Source organism: Phalaenopsis equestris, unplaced genomic scaffold, assembly GCF_001263595.1.
Source record: "Phalaenopsis equestris unplaced genomic scaffold, ASM126359v1 Scaffold000552, whole genome shotgun sequence".
Lineage (NCBI taxonomy): Eukaryota > Viridiplantae > Streptophyta > Magnoliopsida > Asparagales > Orchidaceae > Phalaenopsis > Phalaenopsis equestris.
This window is the reverse complement of record NW_018164992.1, coordinates 3,201,796-3,223,400: the sequence shown is the minus strand read 5'-3', so window position 1 is coordinate 3,223,400 and position 21,605 is coordinate 3,201,796. Positions and strand designations below refer to the sequence as shown.

Genomic DNA, 21,605 nt, shown 5'->3' with positions numbered 1-21,605 from the left:
GAAAGCCGGATTTGGAGGAACTCTACGAACATTTACGTACATACCATCCAATTCTTATGTATTTACATATTAATTTTTTGTTAAGATTTACAAAAATTGAATTTTTGAATTTATTTCAAAGATACCATTATTTAATTTTTTATTTATTTTGAGCCAAAAAAGAGCCGAACACTAACAAACAACTCATTTTATTTGTGTCTGGCTCATTTATAAATCGAGCTAAAAAATTTGTCTGTGTTTAGTTCGTTTGTTTAACGAACGAATCAAACACATGCTACTTTGTGAACTGAACACAAGTTGTTTGCAAACGAGAAACTTTTTTGACAGCCCTAGCAGCCTCTCATAACTCTTAGCATAAATGTGTTAAAATTGCCCTCCTGAGTACTTTAAAACCAAACTAAATCATCCACAAAAGATAAATGTTATAGATGAATCTTAAATTGTCTTGAATGAATAAAATATATACCCGAATATGTCATTCAAACTAAGTATCAATCTGATCAATGTAAGAATCAGAATAAAATATGCACTGAAGCAAAAAAGAAAATAAAAAAAAATAAAAAAAAATAAAAAAGGGATAAGTGTGTTTGAGCATGTGGTTATCCCATCGAAAAATTCAATGTCAGCTTTGCCATATTAAGATAGTGGTGTAAAACTCTGGTCTCATGATAAGAACTAAATATATCGTGATCCTTAGGGGTGTAAACAAACTGAACACAAACGAACAGAACGTGTGCTTGTGCTCGGTTCGTTTGAAATTAATCGTGTTTGAATATGTTCGTTCAATTTGTTTCCCGTGTTCGGTTTGATTTGTTTGAAATAAGTTTGAATTGTTCAAAATGTTTGAATTTTTTGAATTATATCAATGGTTTGAATTGTTTGAATTGTTCGAATTATTCGAATTGTTTGATTTGTTTGAAATGTTCGAATTATTCGAAAATATTAAAATTTGTTTACATTATTTAAAATATGATAAATTTTTAGAATATATAAATATTTTTATTTTTTATACGTAACTATTTTAAATTATTTTATATTTCAAACATTAACAAATCGAACACGAACGAACGATCATTGTTCGTGTTTAATTCGTTTAACAAACCGAACAAAAATAATTGTTCGCGTTTTCGAACGAATCAAACATGAACTCCCTGACGAACCGAACACGAACTGTTCGCGAACAACAAGCTTATTGACAGCCCTAGTGATCATCAAAACATTTTGGTCATGATTACCTCATTTTTCCTCACCAATATTTTTTTCCAAATAAAAGGAAAATCATTAATGTATAATCTCAATATAACACTAACATCAAGAAATGTATGTATGTGTGTGTGTGTGTGTCTATATATATATATATATATATATATACACACACACATATATTTTGTACGCATCGCGTACTCAGATCAGTTGGTCAGTCATTTGCTTATTAGTTTTAAGTCTTCTATGGTCTGAGATTCGATTCCCCCAAAGTGTAGGGCGTGATACTCGAATTCTTAGGAAATATATATATAATGCTCGCAGAACTAGCACTTTGGATTTACATGTTTAAAAAATATTTATTTTGCACTAACAAGTAACTTGAAACTATGATTTAATTCAAAAATTTTGTAAATTCAAAACTAAAACCATGTTATCGATGTACTTCCCTCATTAATTTTAATCACAACCTACAAGGAGAATGGCATGCAAGTAAATAATTGATGAGTGTAACAATTCAGCCAACACTTTACATAACATCATTATATAAATTTATGCTTTGTATAAAATAGGATTATGACAAAAATTAATTTTAAAAGTACTACTAGTAACTAGGGTTGTAAACGAGCCGAGCTTGAGCAAGCTCATGCTGGGCTCGTTTTCGGCTTGTTCGAAACTGCTCGTGTTTGACTCGAAATTAACTCCTTAAAATTAAATGGAAAAAAAAAAAGATATAAAGTGTTTGATTTGAATCCGGACCAAATGTATGCAAAAGAAAGCACTAACCACATTACCACACGTGGTGTTACAATTTAAACTTAGATATAAACATATATAATATATTATTATAAAAATAATTATATAATTTATTTATTTATTTTTATTTTGAGCTAAAATGAGCCGTACACGAGCGAACAAAGAGTTGTTCGCGTTCGGCTCGTTTACAATTCGAGCTTTAAAAAATTGTTTGTGTTCGGCTCGTTCACTTAACGAAGGAGCCGAACACGAGCTACTTAATGAGTCGAATAATATTTGTTCGTGAACAACGAGCTTTTTTTACATCCCTATTAGTAATTAATTATAGTTTATTTATATTTACTATTAAAAATATATGGGAGGATAGGGGAAAAATTGTGTCTAGTTGGTACAATTTGATCTCATTTTGAAAAAATTAAATAATATGTTGCGTTAAATAAATAGTTGTGAAATTAATCTGATTTAAAAATTTGTCCCTTATATACAACAAAATTAAACAAATGTATTTTAAATAGTCAAAAATATCTGATTAGTTACAAAAATATTTGATTAGTTGAAAAATAATGCTAAATTTCTATTGCTTTATATTTTTAAACATATAGTTTTTTTTTTTTTATAAATATATTCTCTTATACTTTTTAAAATAAATTTATGGTATGATGGTGAGAACACATGTCACAATCTCATCATTTTAAGGTTACAATAATTAATTAGTAATTTGATATCTATTTTAATTTTTGTAATATTCATTAAACATAGAATTATTTCTAAATTTATAAATATATCAAAATTCATTCTTTATATCATTAAACCAAAACCGGCAACAACAACAAGCCTTTATCTCACTAAGTGGGATTGGCTACATGAATCCTTTTTCTCTTGTCTCCTATAGAGTGTCATATTTTTGTTTAAATCTAATAAATTAAGATCATTTTATATATAATATGCCCAAGTCTTTCTAGGCCTTCCACTACATTTCTTATTATAAATCGAATCTAAAATATATACTCTCATAACCGGATCATCAGATGGTCAATGTTTAATGTGATCAAACCATGTAAGACGACCGATCTCTCTAATCTTGTCCGCAGCTGAGTTACACCAACCCTATCGCGGATATATTCATTTCGCATTTTTTTCTCTAAGTGTAAGGCCATTCATTCACCTAAACATTCTCATCTCACCAACACTTAACTTAGTTTTATGTTTATCTTTTAAAGGCCAACATTTTGTGCCATAGAGCATTGCAGGTATCACTGCCATCTTATAAAATTTCCCTTTCTGTCTAAGTAGTACTTTTATATCACATAATGAGACTGAAGCATTCTCCACTTCAACAAACCAACTTGAATTCTACTAATAACATCACCATCTATAAAACCAACACTTTGAACAATATACCCAATATATCTAAAGCGTTCACACTTATTAAAAATTTGATCACCCATAATTACAACTATGTCACTAGAGCTACTAGTACTAAAATTACATTCTATATATTCAGTTTTAGTTCTACAAAAACAAAGGCATTGAGGCTCCAACGTATACCTCCATAATTCAAGTTTTTCCCGAGCTCTTTTTCTAGTATTATCCACAAGAAGGATATTATTAGCAAAAAAAGCATACACCAAGGTACATCCTTCAGTCAATGTCCTGTAAGAGCATCCATAACTAAAGCAAAAAGATATGGGTCAATCCCTAATGTAATCCAACTAAAATAGGACAGTATTTGGTTAATCCTCCTTCTGTTTGAACACGAGGAATAGCTCTAATATACATATCTTTAATGACTTGAATATAAGTCATGTCAACTTCTTTATTTCTCTAAAATGCTCCTAAGGATATCAACTGAAAGCTTATTGTATGCTTTTTCTAAAGCAATAAAAATCATATGTGATCCTTCCCATTCTTTTGTACTTCTCCATCCAACCTTTTAATAAATGTATATCATTCATAATAGATCTGTCCGACATAAATCCAAATTAATTATAAAAAATCATTGTAATACATTTTAACCTATGTTGAGTTGCTCTCTCCCATAACTCAATTCCTTTATAATTTGCACACTCTTGTGCATCCTCTTTATTCTTAAAAATGAGGACCAAAATACTTTTCCTCCGCTTTTGAGACATCTTTTTAGTTTTTAAGATAATATTAAAGAGTTTAGTAAGCCAATAAACTCTCAAATCTCTTAGATATTTTCATACTTCAATTGGGATATCATCAGGTCCTACAAACTTTACACTCTTAGTTTTCTTTAAATTATCCTCAACCTCTTTTTTTTTATTAATACGATGGTAAAAATGGAACATTTTATTATTATTAACGATAATAAGACCGATTGTATCCGATTGTATTTTTAGAAAGTTCATTGAAAAGTTTATCAAAATAACACGCCCACCTATGTGAGTTAAACTGTGCAACGAAGATAGAATATTACCACGTGCTTAGTGTATTCATGCCACATAGCAATGTATTAATATAGACTTGTACGAAGATCCAATACACATATGGATAAATAAATTTTTTAATCTAGAACGCCGGAGTATTTTATATGAAAAACTTAGAAGCAAAAAAAAAAGAGGGCATTGACATACTTACCCCACAATTACTATTAATTTATATATCCAACACCAAAATCACTTTTTTTTACATTTATACCACCCAAAAAAAAATTTTCACATAACAATGCTCCCATTTTAATTTTTAAAAAGTGAAATCTTCCATTCAATGCATTAATAAGCTGGCATGTATGTAATTTAGATGTTAGGTATATAAATACATAGGAATTGAGTGGTATGTATGTAAATCTTCCAGATAAAACTATACGGTCTGATCCTCACTAATATATCTCAAACGCTACAAGTAATTCTCTTCCCTATAATTGGGGAAGGCTCTTGTAATGCAGTTGACGTGAATTATGCAGAATGAATTTTATGATAACAGATGGAGGATACTTGAAATATTGGATTTGTCATCATGAGTAAATTGTATGTTATATTGTTTTGATGTTGATGATATGATGATAATGAACAATTGTTTATATTGATCATGTTCCTGGTATTAATGGGCAACAAATATAGAGGGCCTCGGCATCAACCCTTTTAAATGATGGCATGCATCGATAATATGGATGACGACATGCGATAATGACGGTAGAGATCAGCAATTGTATTAATGTCATTCATCAACTTTCTAGGTGATAACATGCATTGACATTAATAGAGATAATGAGCAATGAGATATGCACTCATATGAATTGGTGTGGATGGTATGTATCAAATTTATAAGTTGAGGAGTCAATTTGAATTTATCAGTTGGGCTAGAGTCTGGCCTAAAATTACCCTAATATTGATCCGACTGGAAACTACTTCACCTATACTCAGGCTCAAATTTTAAAAGAGTTGGAAAGCTTAATAAAACTTGACATGTTTTCAGCTCGACAGACTCAATACATGACCAATGTAACCCATTTAACGTATATATGATTGCTATTATGGTTAATTTCAGGTCAACTTTGAGCCAAAATTTGGTCAATTGTGAGTTGGTGGATAGAAATCAGAGCAATTTTTGGTAGCGAGTTAATCCAAAGCCAAGAAAATAATTAGATAACTGAATGTGATGGAATAGAGCGCTACAAAGCAATTGCCACTGGGAGTTATCATCGAGTATTTAATAAACTATGTTCAAGGTGTGTCGTTGCACATTATTTGATATATTTGTTAGTTAACAGAGAACTTAGTTATTTAGCAGAATACTTAGTACTCAAGAGAATACTTCATCACTTAACATGATACTTAATTAAATAATAGAGTACCTCGTTACTCAAAAGAGTCTTTTGTTACTCAACATGTTACTTCATTGCTCAATAAAGTCAACCAAGTACTGGAATTAGGCTCATGCTCCTCTTCTTCTCCCACATCCTTAAGTGGAGATGAGGTCTATTTATAGACCCTTGAAGAGAAGCATTTTTATTTTTTAGCAAATAACCGCCCAATCTAGCTACCCACATTGATTCGCCATGATCATAAAATATTTTTTTGATGATTTAAGAACTTTAATGACCTCATAATATTTGGTTTGTTGGATTCTTCTCATCAAGAAGCTCGATTTGATTATCGACACATCAAATTTGGAATTCATTTGACCCCTAAATAAACCAACCAACTTACTCAGATCGGATCAATTTTTGTATCACAGGGTTATTCTCCATGAGTTGGTCACTTTAGCTATAAATTTACTGAAGTCAAAGATCTAGATGATTTTAATTTGAATCAAATCACTTCTTGCAAAAAATATACCTCGAGATCTGTATGAAATGCCTCAGGGTTCGTGCCAAATGATAAAATTCGTTGATTATGCATTAGTAAATATTGCATGAATCCAAAAAACTTGCATTGATCAAAAGATAATTTACGAGTGTTTGAGTGCCTTACTGATGCCAGAATTAAGTGACATTAAGATTTAGATTCATCTCATCATGAAGCTCAATTTGACTAAATTTGTCAGATTTGAAGACCATTTAATCGCCCAAAATAAATTTCAAAGTTTCTTATTATGTTTTAAGTTCATGATCTGATTTCACGATATGATTTCACTTGGACTTGAATCGGATCATGTTTGATGTCATCTGATTCGTCTTACTCAGATACAACATTTGAATTGGAGTATAGGTATTAAGCTCTCAATTCCAAACGTGCATCGAGATTCCTGCTTGATTAAGATAATTTTTAAAGAGGTATCAATTATTTTTCTTTTTTTTTAATTCACTTTCAAAAATTGATGCTTTTGAGACTAGCACTTGGATACATATAATTCACCAATAATCACCACAAGAACAAACCCCCTGCTTAAAATGATGAAAACGGCTAGTATCCCTGACAACAATCTCCCTGCCCACAATCTTGGACATCACCTTGATCGCCTCATGGCAATCAACACACGCCCGCAAATTCTTCATAACCCTAACCGTCGATCCCGCCGGCGTGCTGATCAACGCGTACCCTATCGCCAACCTCTCACTGTGCCGCTTCAAAGCCTCCGCCTTCCTCCCTTCCTCGCCGACGTTCCTCAACGAGCAGCTCGTTTCAGCTCTGTACCCTTCTTTCTCCATCTCCACTTCCAATTCCTCCAGCTTCGCCCTGATTTCCCTAATCCTCGGATTCCTCTCATCGTCTGATGAGAAAACATGGATCTTCTCCTTAATCTCAACCCAGCTACATCCTCTCTCCTTCTTCACTCCTCGCTCCCTCATCATCTTCTTCACGCCGGCAGCTTCGTTCCATCGCCCGGACTGAGAGTAGATGTTCGACATGATTATGTAAGGTGCGGCATCGCTGAGCTCCATGGCGAACAACTTCTCCGCAGCTTTTGCCGCCAGCTCCTCGTTTCGGTGTTTCCGGCAGGAATTCAGAACAGAATTCCATATGATTTCGTCGGCGTCGAAAGGCATCTGATTGAGCAAACTCTCCAATTCATCAAACCTGCCCACTCGACCCAACAGATCCACTGCGCAGGCGTAATGGTCTTTTCTGGGTTCTTCCATGGCGCGGAAGTATTGAAGCCCTTGTTCAACGAAGCCATTGTGGCTGCAAGCAGAGAGGATGCTGAGGTAAGTCACTGAATCCGGCTTGATTCCTTGGCGAAGCATTTCATCAAACACCTTCATTGCCTCTTCGGCGCTTCCATTTTGGCCATAAGCGGTGATCATGGCGTTCCAGGTCACGATGTTTTGAACGGGCATTTCGTTCAATGCTTGATGCGTATCGTCCAGACAGCCGCATTTTGCGTACATGTCCAGCAAGGCGCTGCCGACGAATACGTTTGATGAAATGCCTAGCTGAATAGCTGATGAGTGAATCTGCTTCCCAAGAACAAGAAGAGCTAGGGTTGCAGTAGCGCTGAGGATGGACGAGAAGGTGGCTCGATCGGGACTAATTCCAGCTTTTCTCATAGAAGAGAAGAATCTCAGTGCTTCTTCATCCAACCCATTGTGTATGTACCCTGTGATGATCGCCGTCCATGAAACGGTGTTCTTCTCTGATTTGGATAAAAATACCAACTTTCCCTTCTCCATCTCCCCGCATTTGAAGTACATATCGATGAGGGCGTTAGTGACCATATCATCAGATTCAGCGCCGGCAAGAATGATCTGAGCATGAATCCGTCGGCCGGTTTCGAGATCTGGAAGAGATCCGGCAACGCTGAGCAGGCTGGGGAAAGGGAAGAGCTTTCGATCTAAATCCGTTTGCTGGAGTTCTTGAAAGAGTTGGGAAAGCTCTTCAACCAGTCCGCTCCAAGCGTAGCATGAGATCATCACATTGTAGGAGATATTATCTCTGTCCGACATTTCATCAAACAGATATCTGGCTTCGTCAATCTGATAGCTTTTAGAGTAGAAATCGAGCAACGAGTTTATCACAAACACATTCCATTGGAAATTTGTTCTTACTACGAGTCCATGAGTCTGGAGTCCAAGGCCTATATCATCAAGCCCGGAGGCGGCGACGAGAACACCGGAAAAGGTGAATTGAGAAGGTTTCAATCCCGACTCCCTCATTTTTTCAAAGAGCTCAAGCGCAGAATCATGGAATCCATCCTTGGCAAAGCCATTCATCATGGCGTTGTAAGTCACTGAATCCTTTTCAGGCGATTGTTCAAACATCTTATTGGCAGATCCCACCAGCCCAGATTTACAGTACGAATCCACCAAAGTGTTCAACACCTGAACAGAATCATCAAATCCAAATTTCAAAACATGCCCATGAATCTGTACAACAGATCCCGCCATGTTCCGATCCTGGCATGAACTAAGCAATGCAATGATCGTGACCCGATCCGGCATGATGCCAGAGCTCGACATCTCGCGGAAGAGCTCGAAGGCCTCATGGACGCGACTCGAGCTTGAATAGGCGCCGATCATGATGGTCCATGTGACGGCGGTGCGGTTGGCGGTGCCATTGAAGAGTTTCCGGGCCTCATCGAGGTGGCCGGACTTGGCATAGCCTGAGATCATGCGGTTGGAGGTGAAGGTGTTCCGGTGGGGCATTTGATCGAATACCTTGCGTGCGGCGGGTAAGTTTCCCCTGTGGAGGAGGGATTCGATGAGCTGATTGGCGTGGAAGATTTCGATGTGGAAGCATGTTTTGATGGCATCGGCGTCTATGAGTTTGGGGGAAGGGATTTGGGAGGAGAGAGTTGTTAGGGCGCGAAGATTTTGGGAGATTTTGGATTTGAAAAGTTTAAATATCATGGGGAACACCTTCGTGTTATTTGTGTAATAATATTTATGCTATAAAGTTTTGGAAGAAAAACAAACAAAAAAAGGTCTTTTTTACGTGCCTTCAGAAACAGCCACCCGGTGACGGATCGCTAGCCTCCGTCACTCGCCGGTGGCTATCATTCGCCGCCCGCCTGCATTTCCGGCAAACTTCAACCTGTATTTCCCTCCAACTTCAACATTTCCTATCAAACTTTGTATTTAAAATGCCACAACAGTTGTTACTTGTTTAGTGCCTTGTTACTGGTTCGATGCTTTCCTCTCCAATTTCTTTAGAATTTAAAATGCCACAGCTTCTCATCTAAAAGATACAAATCAACATAAAAGATCACATCAATGCAGTCTGAATACTTCATTTGTGATTAAGACAACATAGCTGAAGAAGTGCATCAACTTAATGGCAGAAGAACGACTTATAGATGACCAGATATGGAATGGACGGTGAGAAAAGGTGGTGGAGGCGAGCAACTGAAGCAAATCAGCGAGAGATGGAATGTAAGAGCACCGTGTGCATGGGGAAATATTTGAGTACATATTATGCATGCAGAGTTGTGTGCGTAATAACCTCGCAATAACTTTGGCGTCGTGGTTGTTAGAGGGTTATTGGAAAATTATTGAGATATTAATTCCAATAATCTATAAACCTTCGCGGGTTTTATTTAGATGTTATTCATAGGTTGTTAAGAGAGTATAACACACATAGAGTTGTGTGCATAAATATCTCCCGTGTGCATGAGATGACTCTTTATGAAGGGGCGTGGGTTGTGGTTGGCTACAACGTAAATATTAAAGTTTGGGAGGCATGCACGCTTTTTATATTAGGAGTTTTAGGTGTAAGGTATGTAAAAAAAACCACCCCCCGAAAAACAAGCACCCTTATATTAGAAGTTTTGAGAAATTTACATACATGCCATACAATTCGTATGTATTTAAATATTTAACATGTAACTTTGATATTTATGCTTTAGATAACTCGGGTCAATTTTTCAAAGTGATAGTGATATTGATGGGTATGTTATTAGTAGAATTCAGGTTGGTTGGTTGAAGTGGATGAATGCTTCGGCGTATTGTATGATGGAAAAGTACTGCTAAGAGTGAAAGGAAAATTTTATAAGATGGCGGTGAGTCCTACAATTCTTTATGGCGTTGAATGTTGGCATTTAAAAGAGCAACATAAAACTAAGTTGAGTGTTGCTGAGAAGAGAATGATTTGGTGGATGTGTGGCTTTACACTTAGTGACAAAATGCGAAATGAATATATTTGTGATAGGATTGTTGTTGCTCACAAAATTAGAAAGAGTCGTCTTAGATGGTTTGGCCAGATTAAACGTCGACCCTCTGATGATCCAGTTAGAAGAGTAGATGTTTTAGATTAGACTGATGTTAAGCAAGTCAGAGATAGACCTAGGAAGACTGGACATATTGTATACAAAAATGATCTTAATTTATTAGAATTAAATGAAAATACAATACTAAATAGAAATCAATGGAGAAAAAGGATTCATGTAGTCGACCCCACTTAGTGGGATAAAAGTTTTGTTTTTGTTATTTGTAAAACTCCGTATTTATATTTATAACATTTTAGTGTCTTAACTTATGCATGACAATGACAATAATAATGTACATATCTTTTTTTAAAACTTAATAATTGTGATATTTATGGGTTATTAAAGATTTCAGTCGCAGCGTATGTAAATAAGAAACATTAGGTGTTAGATATACGAAAACATAAGAATTATTAGGCACATATGCAAATGCCCCTTATGCTTACAGAAATTTATATATATATAAGAAATGGTCGGAGGCTATTATAAGAGGCCCGACCAACCCTCATGCACATAAGAATTCAATTATCACACCCTACACTCGGGAGAAATCGAACCACATACCAGAAGAGACTTATAACTGACAAGCAGATGTCCAACCAACTGATCTGATTATGCGGCGCAAGTTATATATATTTATACATACATAATAGTTATTAACTATTTTTATAAAATATAAAATCTTGTTTTATGCTAAATATGATAAATTTAAAGAAATTTTTTTTAAAAAAAAGGAGTTAACAGAATACTAGGCTAAATTTACAGCCTAAAACAACAGGGTTCAAGTCATCATTTTCAATAATCATGGTATTTGCATTTTATGCAGTCGTTGAAATCTTAATTTACTTCTGATAACTCAGATTAACTTCTTAATCTGAACACTCTTAAGAAATTGCAAGGCATTAATCAAATAAATCCAATATCTCCTTCAAAAGAAGACAGGAGATTGTATTAACAGGTATGGACTCACAATTTTTAAATGGGTAATTTTGTAATGAAATTGTCGAGCAATAAATTACAAACTATGTAACTCAAATTTAGATTTTAAAAAAAAAATGATGAGTTTGGAACCCTCTCGCTATTACGACTTGCTTAAAAGTTCGATTGGTCTGTCTTATTGCAGAGAAAAGCTAGAAGGAAACATCCCCACAGCCTCTAAAAAACATAAAATTATAGGGAAATTTTCAACCATACCACAAAAATTCTTATGTATTTACATTTACAACATTTTGGCAGTATTATAAATAGGGGTGTAAACGCTCGTGTTCGGCTCGTTTATATTTCGAGCTCGAAAAGTGTGTTCACGAACAAACGAGCCTAATCATGTAGTCATAAAACAACCCTAATCAAACGAGTCTAATCGTGTTAAGCAAACGAGCTGTTCACGAACGAAAAGTCCTTTTAACAACCCTAATCATGTAGTCATAAAACAATAAGAGTTTGAGCAAGATTTAAAAATTATTATTTATATTAAAACATCATTTGAATTTAATTTAATAATTTTTATTCTATTTTCTTAATCAATATTTTAATTGATTATAAATCTTTGTAGCCTTCTAGTCAATTAGATTTGTTTAAAATACTACTTAATATATATATACTTGATGAGTAGTATTTCGAGCCAAAACGAGCCGAACACGAATAAACACATCTTAGTTTGTGTTCGGCTCATTAACTTATCGAACAAAATTAACGAGCCGAACACGAGCTTCTTAACGAGACGAAAACGAGGTGTTGTTCGCAAATAATGAGCCGTTTTGACAACCCTAATTATAAATATGTATATGAAAAAATCATATTTTCAGTTTTAAAATAGCAGCAATACTACTTTTTTGATATGATATTAAAGATGTGTGTGATAGGCTTGTAAATATGAAAGCTAGGTGTCAAAACATCTAAATCTATAAGAATTGCATGGTCCATGTGTAAATGACGCGCCTTTCACCAATTTGGAAACAAACCTAACATAGAAGGCTGGATACCAACACATTATAAAATCAAGTCATTTTGGTCAAATTATTTTGAGCTAGATTTATAAAAAAAATAAAAAATATTTATTTATTTATTTATTTTACTTCATCTACCTTACATAAAAATTGAGTATATTTTAAAAAACAATATTATTTAAAAATTATTATTTTAAATGAAATTGTACTTCAAGTCTCTTCCACCTCTCTTCTCAGAACAAAGAATCCAAACATTTCTACTAAAGCATGAAAATAAAAATAAAAAATAAAAAAATAAAAAATAGGCATTTAAAATCATCTTTTTAAGCGTAAAATATGCCATTATTCGGTCCAAATATTTCATCAACTTAGTTTGCACCTTTTATCATTACAGTTGACTGTAAGGTATAGGCTACTGCAAAAAAAAAAGGGGGGGGGGGGGGGGGGGAGCGAAAGAGAAACAAGAGGGCTTAAAATGAAATATCTGTAAAACATCATTTATAGGTGCCAAGTAAAACTTAACAGGTTCAGGTTCAGGTTCAGTTTCAGCTCAACATTGCGTCATGACCAATTCCTTGATTGTACAATGGAAGCTCAAAAAGGAATGCTACCTTGAACCAGGCCGGTATACTTTCATATAGTGCAGGTGGCAGAGGAATTAGGGGGCTAAAAGGCAAAACACACATAAACAAAAAAAAAATGTTGGTCAGAAATTCTAGCTTGCAAATCTACAGCATTTTGTGATTTAAAAGCTTTTAATTAAAGGAAGATTTTACATCAATACCACTCAATTCTTATGTATTTATATATCTAACACTTAAAATTCAATTTTTACATATATCCCACTTTATGTATGCATGAAATTGAGTATTTCAGTTTTTAAAGGATAAAATAGTGATAATTTTGATGTGATATGAAAATTTTGGGAGGTATAAATGTAATTAATCCAGAGTTTAGAAGGTAGAAATGTAAAACACATACCTGGTGGTTGATCTGTAGATACGGTACTCCTCTACAGAGCCAAAGCGCTTATTTGCTGAAGCCTACATGAATTTATGTAAAATACAACGCCAAAATTAGAATCAGCAGCAGAGAAAAACAAAGAATACAATATGATAAAGATGGGAAAGAAGTCTCAAACCTCCAGAAGTGGAATACCACTAACAAATAGAAGCAGAACTGTCAGAAAGATTGGACCGAATACAACGAGCCATTCGGCGTCTTTTAGAACTGGGGTTGAAGCGACAAATATTCCCCACCAAAGCAGAATCTATATGCATGGCATAAAGATTTAACAAATTTTGATCATAGAAGCTATCAGTGGCTAGAAATAAATTAAAGGGAAATTCAAACTTACATACTGCACAAGTCTTATATATTTACATATATCTAGAATGAGTGCCATGAGAAATAAGGGTAATAAGGGTGACATGTTGAGCAATGGGAGAACAACCAAAATTTTTTGAGTAGTTATGATCATGACCACAATTACCCAACTACACTTTTATGCTAACCATAAAGCTAGTCTATTCATGATCAAAAGAAGGCAAAACAAGAAACTCAATGACTGAGAAAATCCATGAAGAACCCTAGAGATGTTGACCATAATATAGTTGGTCATTAATTTAGCTCAGATAGATCGGAAAGTAAATGACGATCAGAGAGAAATTTGACAGCAAGAAATTTCTAATTTTATTTTTGATTAAGCGGTACGATCAATGATAAAGAGATGAAATGAAAAAAGTTCATCCCTATTGTTATTCTTGAAAATATTTATCACTCTATTGTAAGGAAATGATGTTAATAGTTAAGGGTTTAAGATTGAGAGATGTTATTGCCTTGAGAAATAGTTGATAGGAGGGAGCAAACGATTAACAACTAAACCAGAATCAAGTCTATAATAACAGGCAAAAATAAAAAGAAATAAGTTGACATATTTACATTAACATAGGTGATTTAGAATAGAAAACAAATGACAAGAAAAACATCCTTCCATAAGAGAATAAGTTATACAATAATAATAGAATATTTAATAATTACTAATTCCAAAAACTTAACAATAACACGTACAACAATAAATTTTGTGAGTTTCACCTATCACAGCACTATGCTGCTGATGGCACTACAACTTGTCTAAATGATATCTTTGCGATGTACATAATTGGAACTTTTTTTGGAAGATTTATATTTTGAATAATAGTACCAAAATAAATCTAAAAAAGGGGGCCACAAGTTAGTTATGCATATGAAAATTGATATGGCCAAATTCAAATTGAGTACTAATGCTACAAAACGATGCCATGGATGATCTTCATGTATCTTTATATCTAGTTAGTTATGCATATATCCTTATAAAAAAACTAAAGTCTGAATTTATAAAAAAAAAAAAAAAAACTTACATTCAATAAAACCTTAAATCTGGTTCAAAAATCTTCTAGTTTAGTAAAAAGTTCTTATGTTGACCAGGAAGTCTTAAACCTGATAAAATCATGCGCCCAAGTCAAGTATCCTATATCTAGTAAACCCTTATATCAAGATCAAAGAATATACATTAAATTATCTTATAATTGAATAAGACACCTTAGATATGGGCAAAAATCTTATATATGATAAACACAGTTGGTTAAGATCCTTCCCCACCTTTTTCTATAAAATTGTTAATGACAATGGTCCCATTTAAGGCTGAATCTACATGGTGAGTGTAGCAGCCTCTTCAAACTGGAACTAAGACTACCTACTAAATGTGATGTTTATGCGCCAAACAATTCCTAGAGGTAAAAGGGTAAATAATTTATGATTAATGACACACTCCAAACAAATCAACACAAAAAATTGGGGTCCATCTTTTAGTTGGCCAACCAAAATGGGGAGAGTTAAATGAACATTGCATGCGGAGGTTTTCATCGGCCCACTTAATCAGATAAATTTCAGCTTGGGAGATGTGACGTGACATTTGTCTTTGAGTAGATTTTATCGGGAGTATAACATTTCTCATAATTTATAAGAAATGATCAGACATTGCTAAAAAAAATCAGGGTAATAAATAAGGTGTTTGTACTGGAAAGTGCTAATCATCAATAAGAAGGGGTTTTATTTCAATATGTGTATTTCCTTTTTATGCTTTTTCTTAGGAGGATTCCTATTTTATTTCCTTTCAGTATATATATATATATATATGGGGGTGGGGGTGGGGCTGTTAAAAGGGCAAAGTATAATGTATAGATTAGGACGAGAAATAAAATTTATTCAGATTTCTACATGGTATTAGAGAAACATGGCTGTTCATCGTCTCAGCTTGCCTAAGAAAATCAACAGCCATATGTTATGTTTGACCAGAACACCTCAGGTCGAACATCCTCGGCCCCTCTCCTTTGCTCGGGTCAATTTGCTACATGAAGCAAAGAACACTTCTATCGTCCGTCCAAACAGATGAATAACACTTGTTAAACAGCTCTTCCCTTGCTCTCTAGATTGTTGCCTTGACATCCATCTCGTTTTACCAGATAACTGTGTTCGAACAATTCGAGGGTAGATTGCAAACACGCACCTTTCAATTTGCACATGCGTGCAAATTTCCACAAGCTCTATACGATCACTAATTTCTGTACGCACTTGTCAATTTCCCCACAAGCACAGATTTCCACACGCTCCGTTCTTCTTCTTCCATTTACTAAAGCCAAGAATGAATTTGGTACTTGCGATCAACTTGAATTGCCCTAATCATCACCTCAAGAGAGCCCTAGCAGCCATCTCAAGAGTCGTTGGCTTGAAAAACATGATTGACATCAGAGCTATCATCTCAAAAGTTGAACTTGATTCACAACATCAAGTGTCCTCTTACGAGTCGCCACTTACAAACGACCCGACCATCTCTTGTTTTGTAAAACTCATGGAAACCTAGAGCAGCCCATCACCATCTAGTTGTAGTCCAGTCGAGCAGTCAAACTAAGGGTCCTCCTCTAGTCTCCGTCTGCCTTCTCGAGTCGGGCTTCGCAATCTTATCATGGCCAAACACGATGTGGCTTCATCATGGTCTTTCTTGAATGTCACATCCAGATCTGAGCCTACATCTTCAGTCCATATCATGTCTTCCAACAATAATTCAGAATTCAACAAAATCACCAAGGAACAAATTGAGGAACTGTAGAAAATGTTTAGTAATAGTTCTAATTTTGGATAAGCACTACAATCATCTGTCGAGCAATCTATCAGACTGTTAGTATAACTGGATATATCAATATCTTCAAAAATTACAACCCATCTACCAGTCATTCTTCAGTTTGAATAGTTGATTATTCAATCTCACCAATAGCAAGAACTGGATCAATCAAATTGACAGTATTTTCACCTCTACTCTGCGCTTTTATGTTTCAAAATTAAATTATAACCTACTCTCAATCAACAAATATCTTCCTCGTGACCTAAAATGTGTGACTGAATTTTATTCAAATTGTTGCGATTTTAAAGTTGTGGATTCGGGTAAGGAGATTGGTAGTCCTGAAATGCATTGTGGTTTATAATTGCTCAAAGAAAATAACTTCATCGATAGGCAACATCATCTGTCAATTTATATTTCTGAGTCCAATTTAAATCTTGATTTAGTTGAAAATCAAGTCATGTTGAGTTGTTGCAGACTTGGTCATCCAATAATTGCATACATGGAAAAGATGTTTCCACATTTATTTATGACTAAAAAATTCAATCTTTATTAATGTGAAACTTGTTAACTTGCAAAGCATACCATATATGTATATTCCAAAATACAATATAAGCCTTCACGTCATTTGTTTGTAATTCATAGTAATATATGGGGACCCTCACAAGTAAATAATATAAATGAGACACGATGATTTGTATCATTCATAGATAATTACACAAGAACAACATGGATATTCCTTATGAAAGAAAAATCTTAAACAACCATTATATTTCAATCATGTCACTCAATGATTCTCACTCAATTCCAAAGCCAACTCAATCCAAGAGGCTCTATAAGTTCTAGCTTTGAAACAAGCAGTTGAGGAAGACAATCGGGCCCTACAAAAGAATAACATATAAAGACTAACATAATTACAACATACAAAAAATCCTATAGGCTGAAAAATGGATAGTTTGAGTCGAGTACAAAGGATATGGGAAGTGTAGAGAGATTCAAAGCCAAACCGGTTGCTAAGGACTTCACGTAGTAATACAAAACTGACAATAAAAAAATATTTGCACCTGTTATCAAACATAATATGGTTTGGGTTTTACTCTCTCTTGCAGTAAATCATGATTGACATTTATACCAACTTGATGTCAAAAATGCATTCTTGAATGAAGATCTTGATGAAGTCTACATGACTATACCTCTGGGCTTGAAAAATAGGCCGAACATGTTGGTTTACAAGTTGAATAAGTCATTTTACGATTTGAAGCAATTTCCTTGTACTTGGTATGACATGTTTGCTAAAACAGTGATTACAAAAGGATATCATCAGTGTCAAGCTGATCATACATTATTTGTTAAATCTAATTCAAAAGGCAAAATTAGTATTTTCATAGTATATGTGAGGATATTATCTTAATAGGTGATGATTTAGAGGAAACTATCACATTAAAAAGAATACTTACAATAAAATTTGAGATCAAAGACCTAAAAAATCTCTAATATTTTCTAGGAATGAAGGTGGCTCGGTTTAAGGAGGCAATTGTCATTTCCCAAAAAAAAATACATCTTAAATATATTAGGTGAAAGTGGCATGTCTGGTTATAAACTTGTCGACACACCTATGAATTCCAACAAAAAGCTGAACAGAAGTGAAGAAAGCAATCCAATTGACAAAGAAATATATCAAAGACTTGTGGGCAAAATAACTTTACCTATCACACATAAGACCCAATATTACATACTCAGTCAATGCAATAAGCCGACATATGAATAACCTAAATGAGGATCATTTGGAAGTTGCGAACAAAATTTTGAGATACTTGAAGATAACTCCTGGATACGGTTTGTTCTTCAAAAGATTTGAAAATCGTGAGATTGAAAAATACATAGATGCTAGTTGGGCAGGAGAGGTAATTGATAGAAAATTAATCGTTGCATATTGTTCACATGTCTGGGGCAATCATGTCACATGGAGAAGCAAAAAAACATATTTTTGTCTCTCGTAGTGCAGAAATTGAATGTCGTGCTCTTGCACTAAAAATATACAAGAAAATGTGGATTCAAAGGCTATCAAGCGAACTTAAGGTTGAGATGAAAGACACAGTTAAGATGTTAGCCAAGCGCCTATTAGTATAGCCAAAAATCCTATGTATCATACGGAACAAAACACATAAAGATACGCTACATCTCAGAAAAGGACAACAATGGAATTGTTTAGCCTGGATATGTTCCTACATGACTTCAAACTACTGATTTTCTTACCAAAGTATTACCAAGGGTGAATAATGTTGAATTGAAGTAAAAGCCTGGGTTATGTACAATCCAACTTGAGAGGGAGTATTGAAAAGTGCCAAAAAACATTAGGAAGGAATTTATTTCCTCATAATATATTTCACTAATTGCATTTTTTTTTATTAGACATTTTCTTTTTTTTTGCTTTTTCTTATTTTGGAGAATTCCTATTTTGTTTCCTTTTAGCATTGCATATATGTCACAAAGTATGATGTATAGATTAGAACGAGAAATAAAATTTATTTCATTATTTATTTCAGCTTTCTACAGTTTTCAATCAATGAGATGTTTTTCATTAACAGCCAACATTGACAGGTTCAGCTCTGAATGAACTGGCAGCCAGTTCTGATTCAGCATCCCTTGGCCAATTAAAAACTACTATAGAATATTATATACCAGTAAAAATGTAGCTATTTTAAGTCAATTAAAATGTTAAAAAAAAAATATTGCCCCGTCCCCTGACTGTTTACATGATGTAATTTCAGTCCAGAGTCTAAAAAAGTGCCAAATTAATACCCAAACTTTTTGAGCTGGGAACTATTTCAGCCCCCACAATAAAAGAGTATCTGGCTAAATTGACATTTTTATGCTCTCTGGTACTAAAAATGATCCCTTGCAAAAAGTTAGGAGACTTTTTTGACATATTTTTTTTTAAAGTTAAATAATGAAAGAAGAAAAACAAGGGATCTAGCAAAAACTGACTTCGCCAAAGTAATTTGGATGCCGGGAATATTTCCAGACACCCATGTTGCACCATTTTCCTCTGTTTGCAGGAGAATTCTTGAACACAAGCTTCTGCTGATCAGCAGTAGCCTCCACAGTTAACCCCACAAACCACATTACCCATCCAATTACATCTTGAGCTTTTATCGACGGATTTCTATCACTAGCATTCACAATTGTAAGAGGCAAGCTTACAGTCCAAACCCATAGGGCCTGTAATAGAGTAGAAAGCATTTGATGAACAAGTACGACGACTTATAAATATATATAAGTTGAGGTTAAAAATGGAAAATGAAGAGCTGAGAACTAATAAATTAAACCTGTAAGATCCAGAAAACTGATAACTTTGCCAGATTATCACGCATATTATCAAAACGGCGGTCTTCTCCCCATTGCAAGATTCTATTTCAGCATAAAAACAAAGCCATTTCTATGTTTCACATAAAGCTGAATCAAGAGAAAATAGACAGCATGAAATGTCAATGCCATTGCCTACACCTAATGGCATTAAGAATAGCATTGAGTGTGAGCCAAAACTGGGTGGCAACAACAACGCTCCATGTTCATTATTACCTCATTAACAGAAATAAACCCAATCGAAGACCCCATACTACCACAAGAGTTGTCAAGACAATCTGAACAAACAAAAAGAATCACATTTATGTTAATAAAAAAGAGCAATGAGAAAGGATTTCATAATGTTACACAAGACATGTTTCATTTAATGTATTGAACATTTCTAGGAAAAAACGATGGAAAAAAAATCAAATCATTCTCAAAGTAACACGAGTAAGCACAATTACATTGAGATTTAAGAAGCACAAATGAAGGTTGTTAGGGCAAGACCTGATTATGGTATGCATTCATCCCAAAAATTAACCTATTAAACATTGTTTATGGAATTCAGATGCTCGTGGCAGCAGTTTTCAAGTGCTTTTAGACTCTTTGTAGAGTGTCCCTTTATAAATTAGAGGTAGTTGTTCCAGGCGGGGGAGAAATTTGGATTACTTGAGCTGGAATCCAGAAGGACATCTTTACGCCGATGCCTAAGAACAACTGTCTTTTGTGCGCCTAAGGACAATTTAGTCTTCTATTATTTATTATTGTTTGGTAAAAATAGAGTTAATATATTTAGGGATAGGGTTATGCAAGAGAGTGTGGTTGAGTCTTAGCGTTAGGGATTAGAAGAGATTTCCTACCTCTCAAATTGTAGGATTTGGTAGAGATCCCCTACCTCTTGAATTGTAGGTGTTTATCCTTTATGTGTGGTGTTGTTTGTGTTATTAAAGAAAAAAAAATATTTTTCCATAATTTATGTATAGAAATCTATGTCAGATTGTATCGAATTGGTATCCAAGCATTCGACCGCTACCAAGCATATGATCATGTTGAAATTGTCCAATCGCCGCTTCGAACCTTGTTATACTCGCGATTCATGCTAGCTGGGAAGCAAATACGGAATCGCGATGTACAAGATTGAAATTTTAGAACCAAACTCACGGTACAGTGCGATCAGAGCAAGTTGCGAGAAGCCACCGATGGGATCAACATCCATCGAGTTCTAACCTCACGATACAGTCGAGATTCGTGGGGAAGCGATGACGGGTTCAGATCACCCAGAGGAAGCCAACGAAGGGGCTGCAGCACCTCCTTTGCGATACAGCGCAACACAATTGCTAGCTGAAAGCCGACGAGATACTGGAGCGACTCACAACTTCATCTCAAATCGGGTCGTGGACCAGTTGGAATTGATGTTGATAGATACATTAAGTTTTAAAGTTATGATAGGATAGAGAAGGTGGAGAAAATCAAGGGAAATAATTGTCGGCAGCTGAAAAGTTTAGGGAGGTTGCCCGTAAGAAGCTGTCGGTCGCTGGAAGTGAAGTCCCGTCGCCCGCTTCGGAAGGACGTTTAATTTACATATATATATA

General features: G+C 34.6%; 2 protein-coding genes across 2 annotated transcripts in view; both read right to left on the bottom strand.

Moving 5' to 3' along the window:
- Positions 1–6,724: 6,724 nt before the first annotated feature.
- On the bottom strand, positions 6,725–9,681 carry LOC110029258 (putative pentatricopeptide repeat-containing protein At2g01510). Its single transcript, XM_020731469.1, has one exon. The coding sequence runs from the start codon at positions 9,209–9,211 to the stop codon at positions 6,776–6,778; it is 2,436 nt and encodes an 811-aa protein (XP_020587128.1). The 5' UTR covers positions 9,212–9,681; the 3' UTR covers positions 6,725–6,775.
- A 3,291-nt stretch (positions 9,682–12,972) lies between these two features.
- Positions 12,973–21,605, bottom strand: part of LOC110029194 — a 36,738-nt gene continuing 28,105 nt past the window's right edge. Inside the window, exons 4-9 of the mRNA XM_020731370.1 lie at positions 20,248–20,309; positions 19,995–20,076; positions 19,654–19,887; positions 13,651–13,779; positions 13,491–13,552; positions 12,973–13,175 (exon numbers count right to left, since the gene is read on the bottom strand). Of these exons, the coding sequence (XP_020587029.1) occupies positions 13,055–13,175; positions 13,491–13,552; positions 13,651–13,779; positions 19,654–19,887; positions 19,995–20,076; positions 20,248–20,309 (690 nt within the window). The 3' untranslated portion in view covers positions 12,973–13,054. The remainder of the gene's footprint in view (positions 13,176–13,490; positions 13,553–13,650; positions 13,780–19,653; positions 19,888–19,994; positions 20,077–20,247; positions 20,310–21,605) is intronic.

Excerpts from the sequence above, each read along its gene's own strand:
- LOC110029258 (XM_020731469.1), bottom strand. The coding sequence starts at position 9,211 with ATGATATTTAAACTTTTCAAATCCAAAATCTCCCAAAATCTTCGCGCC.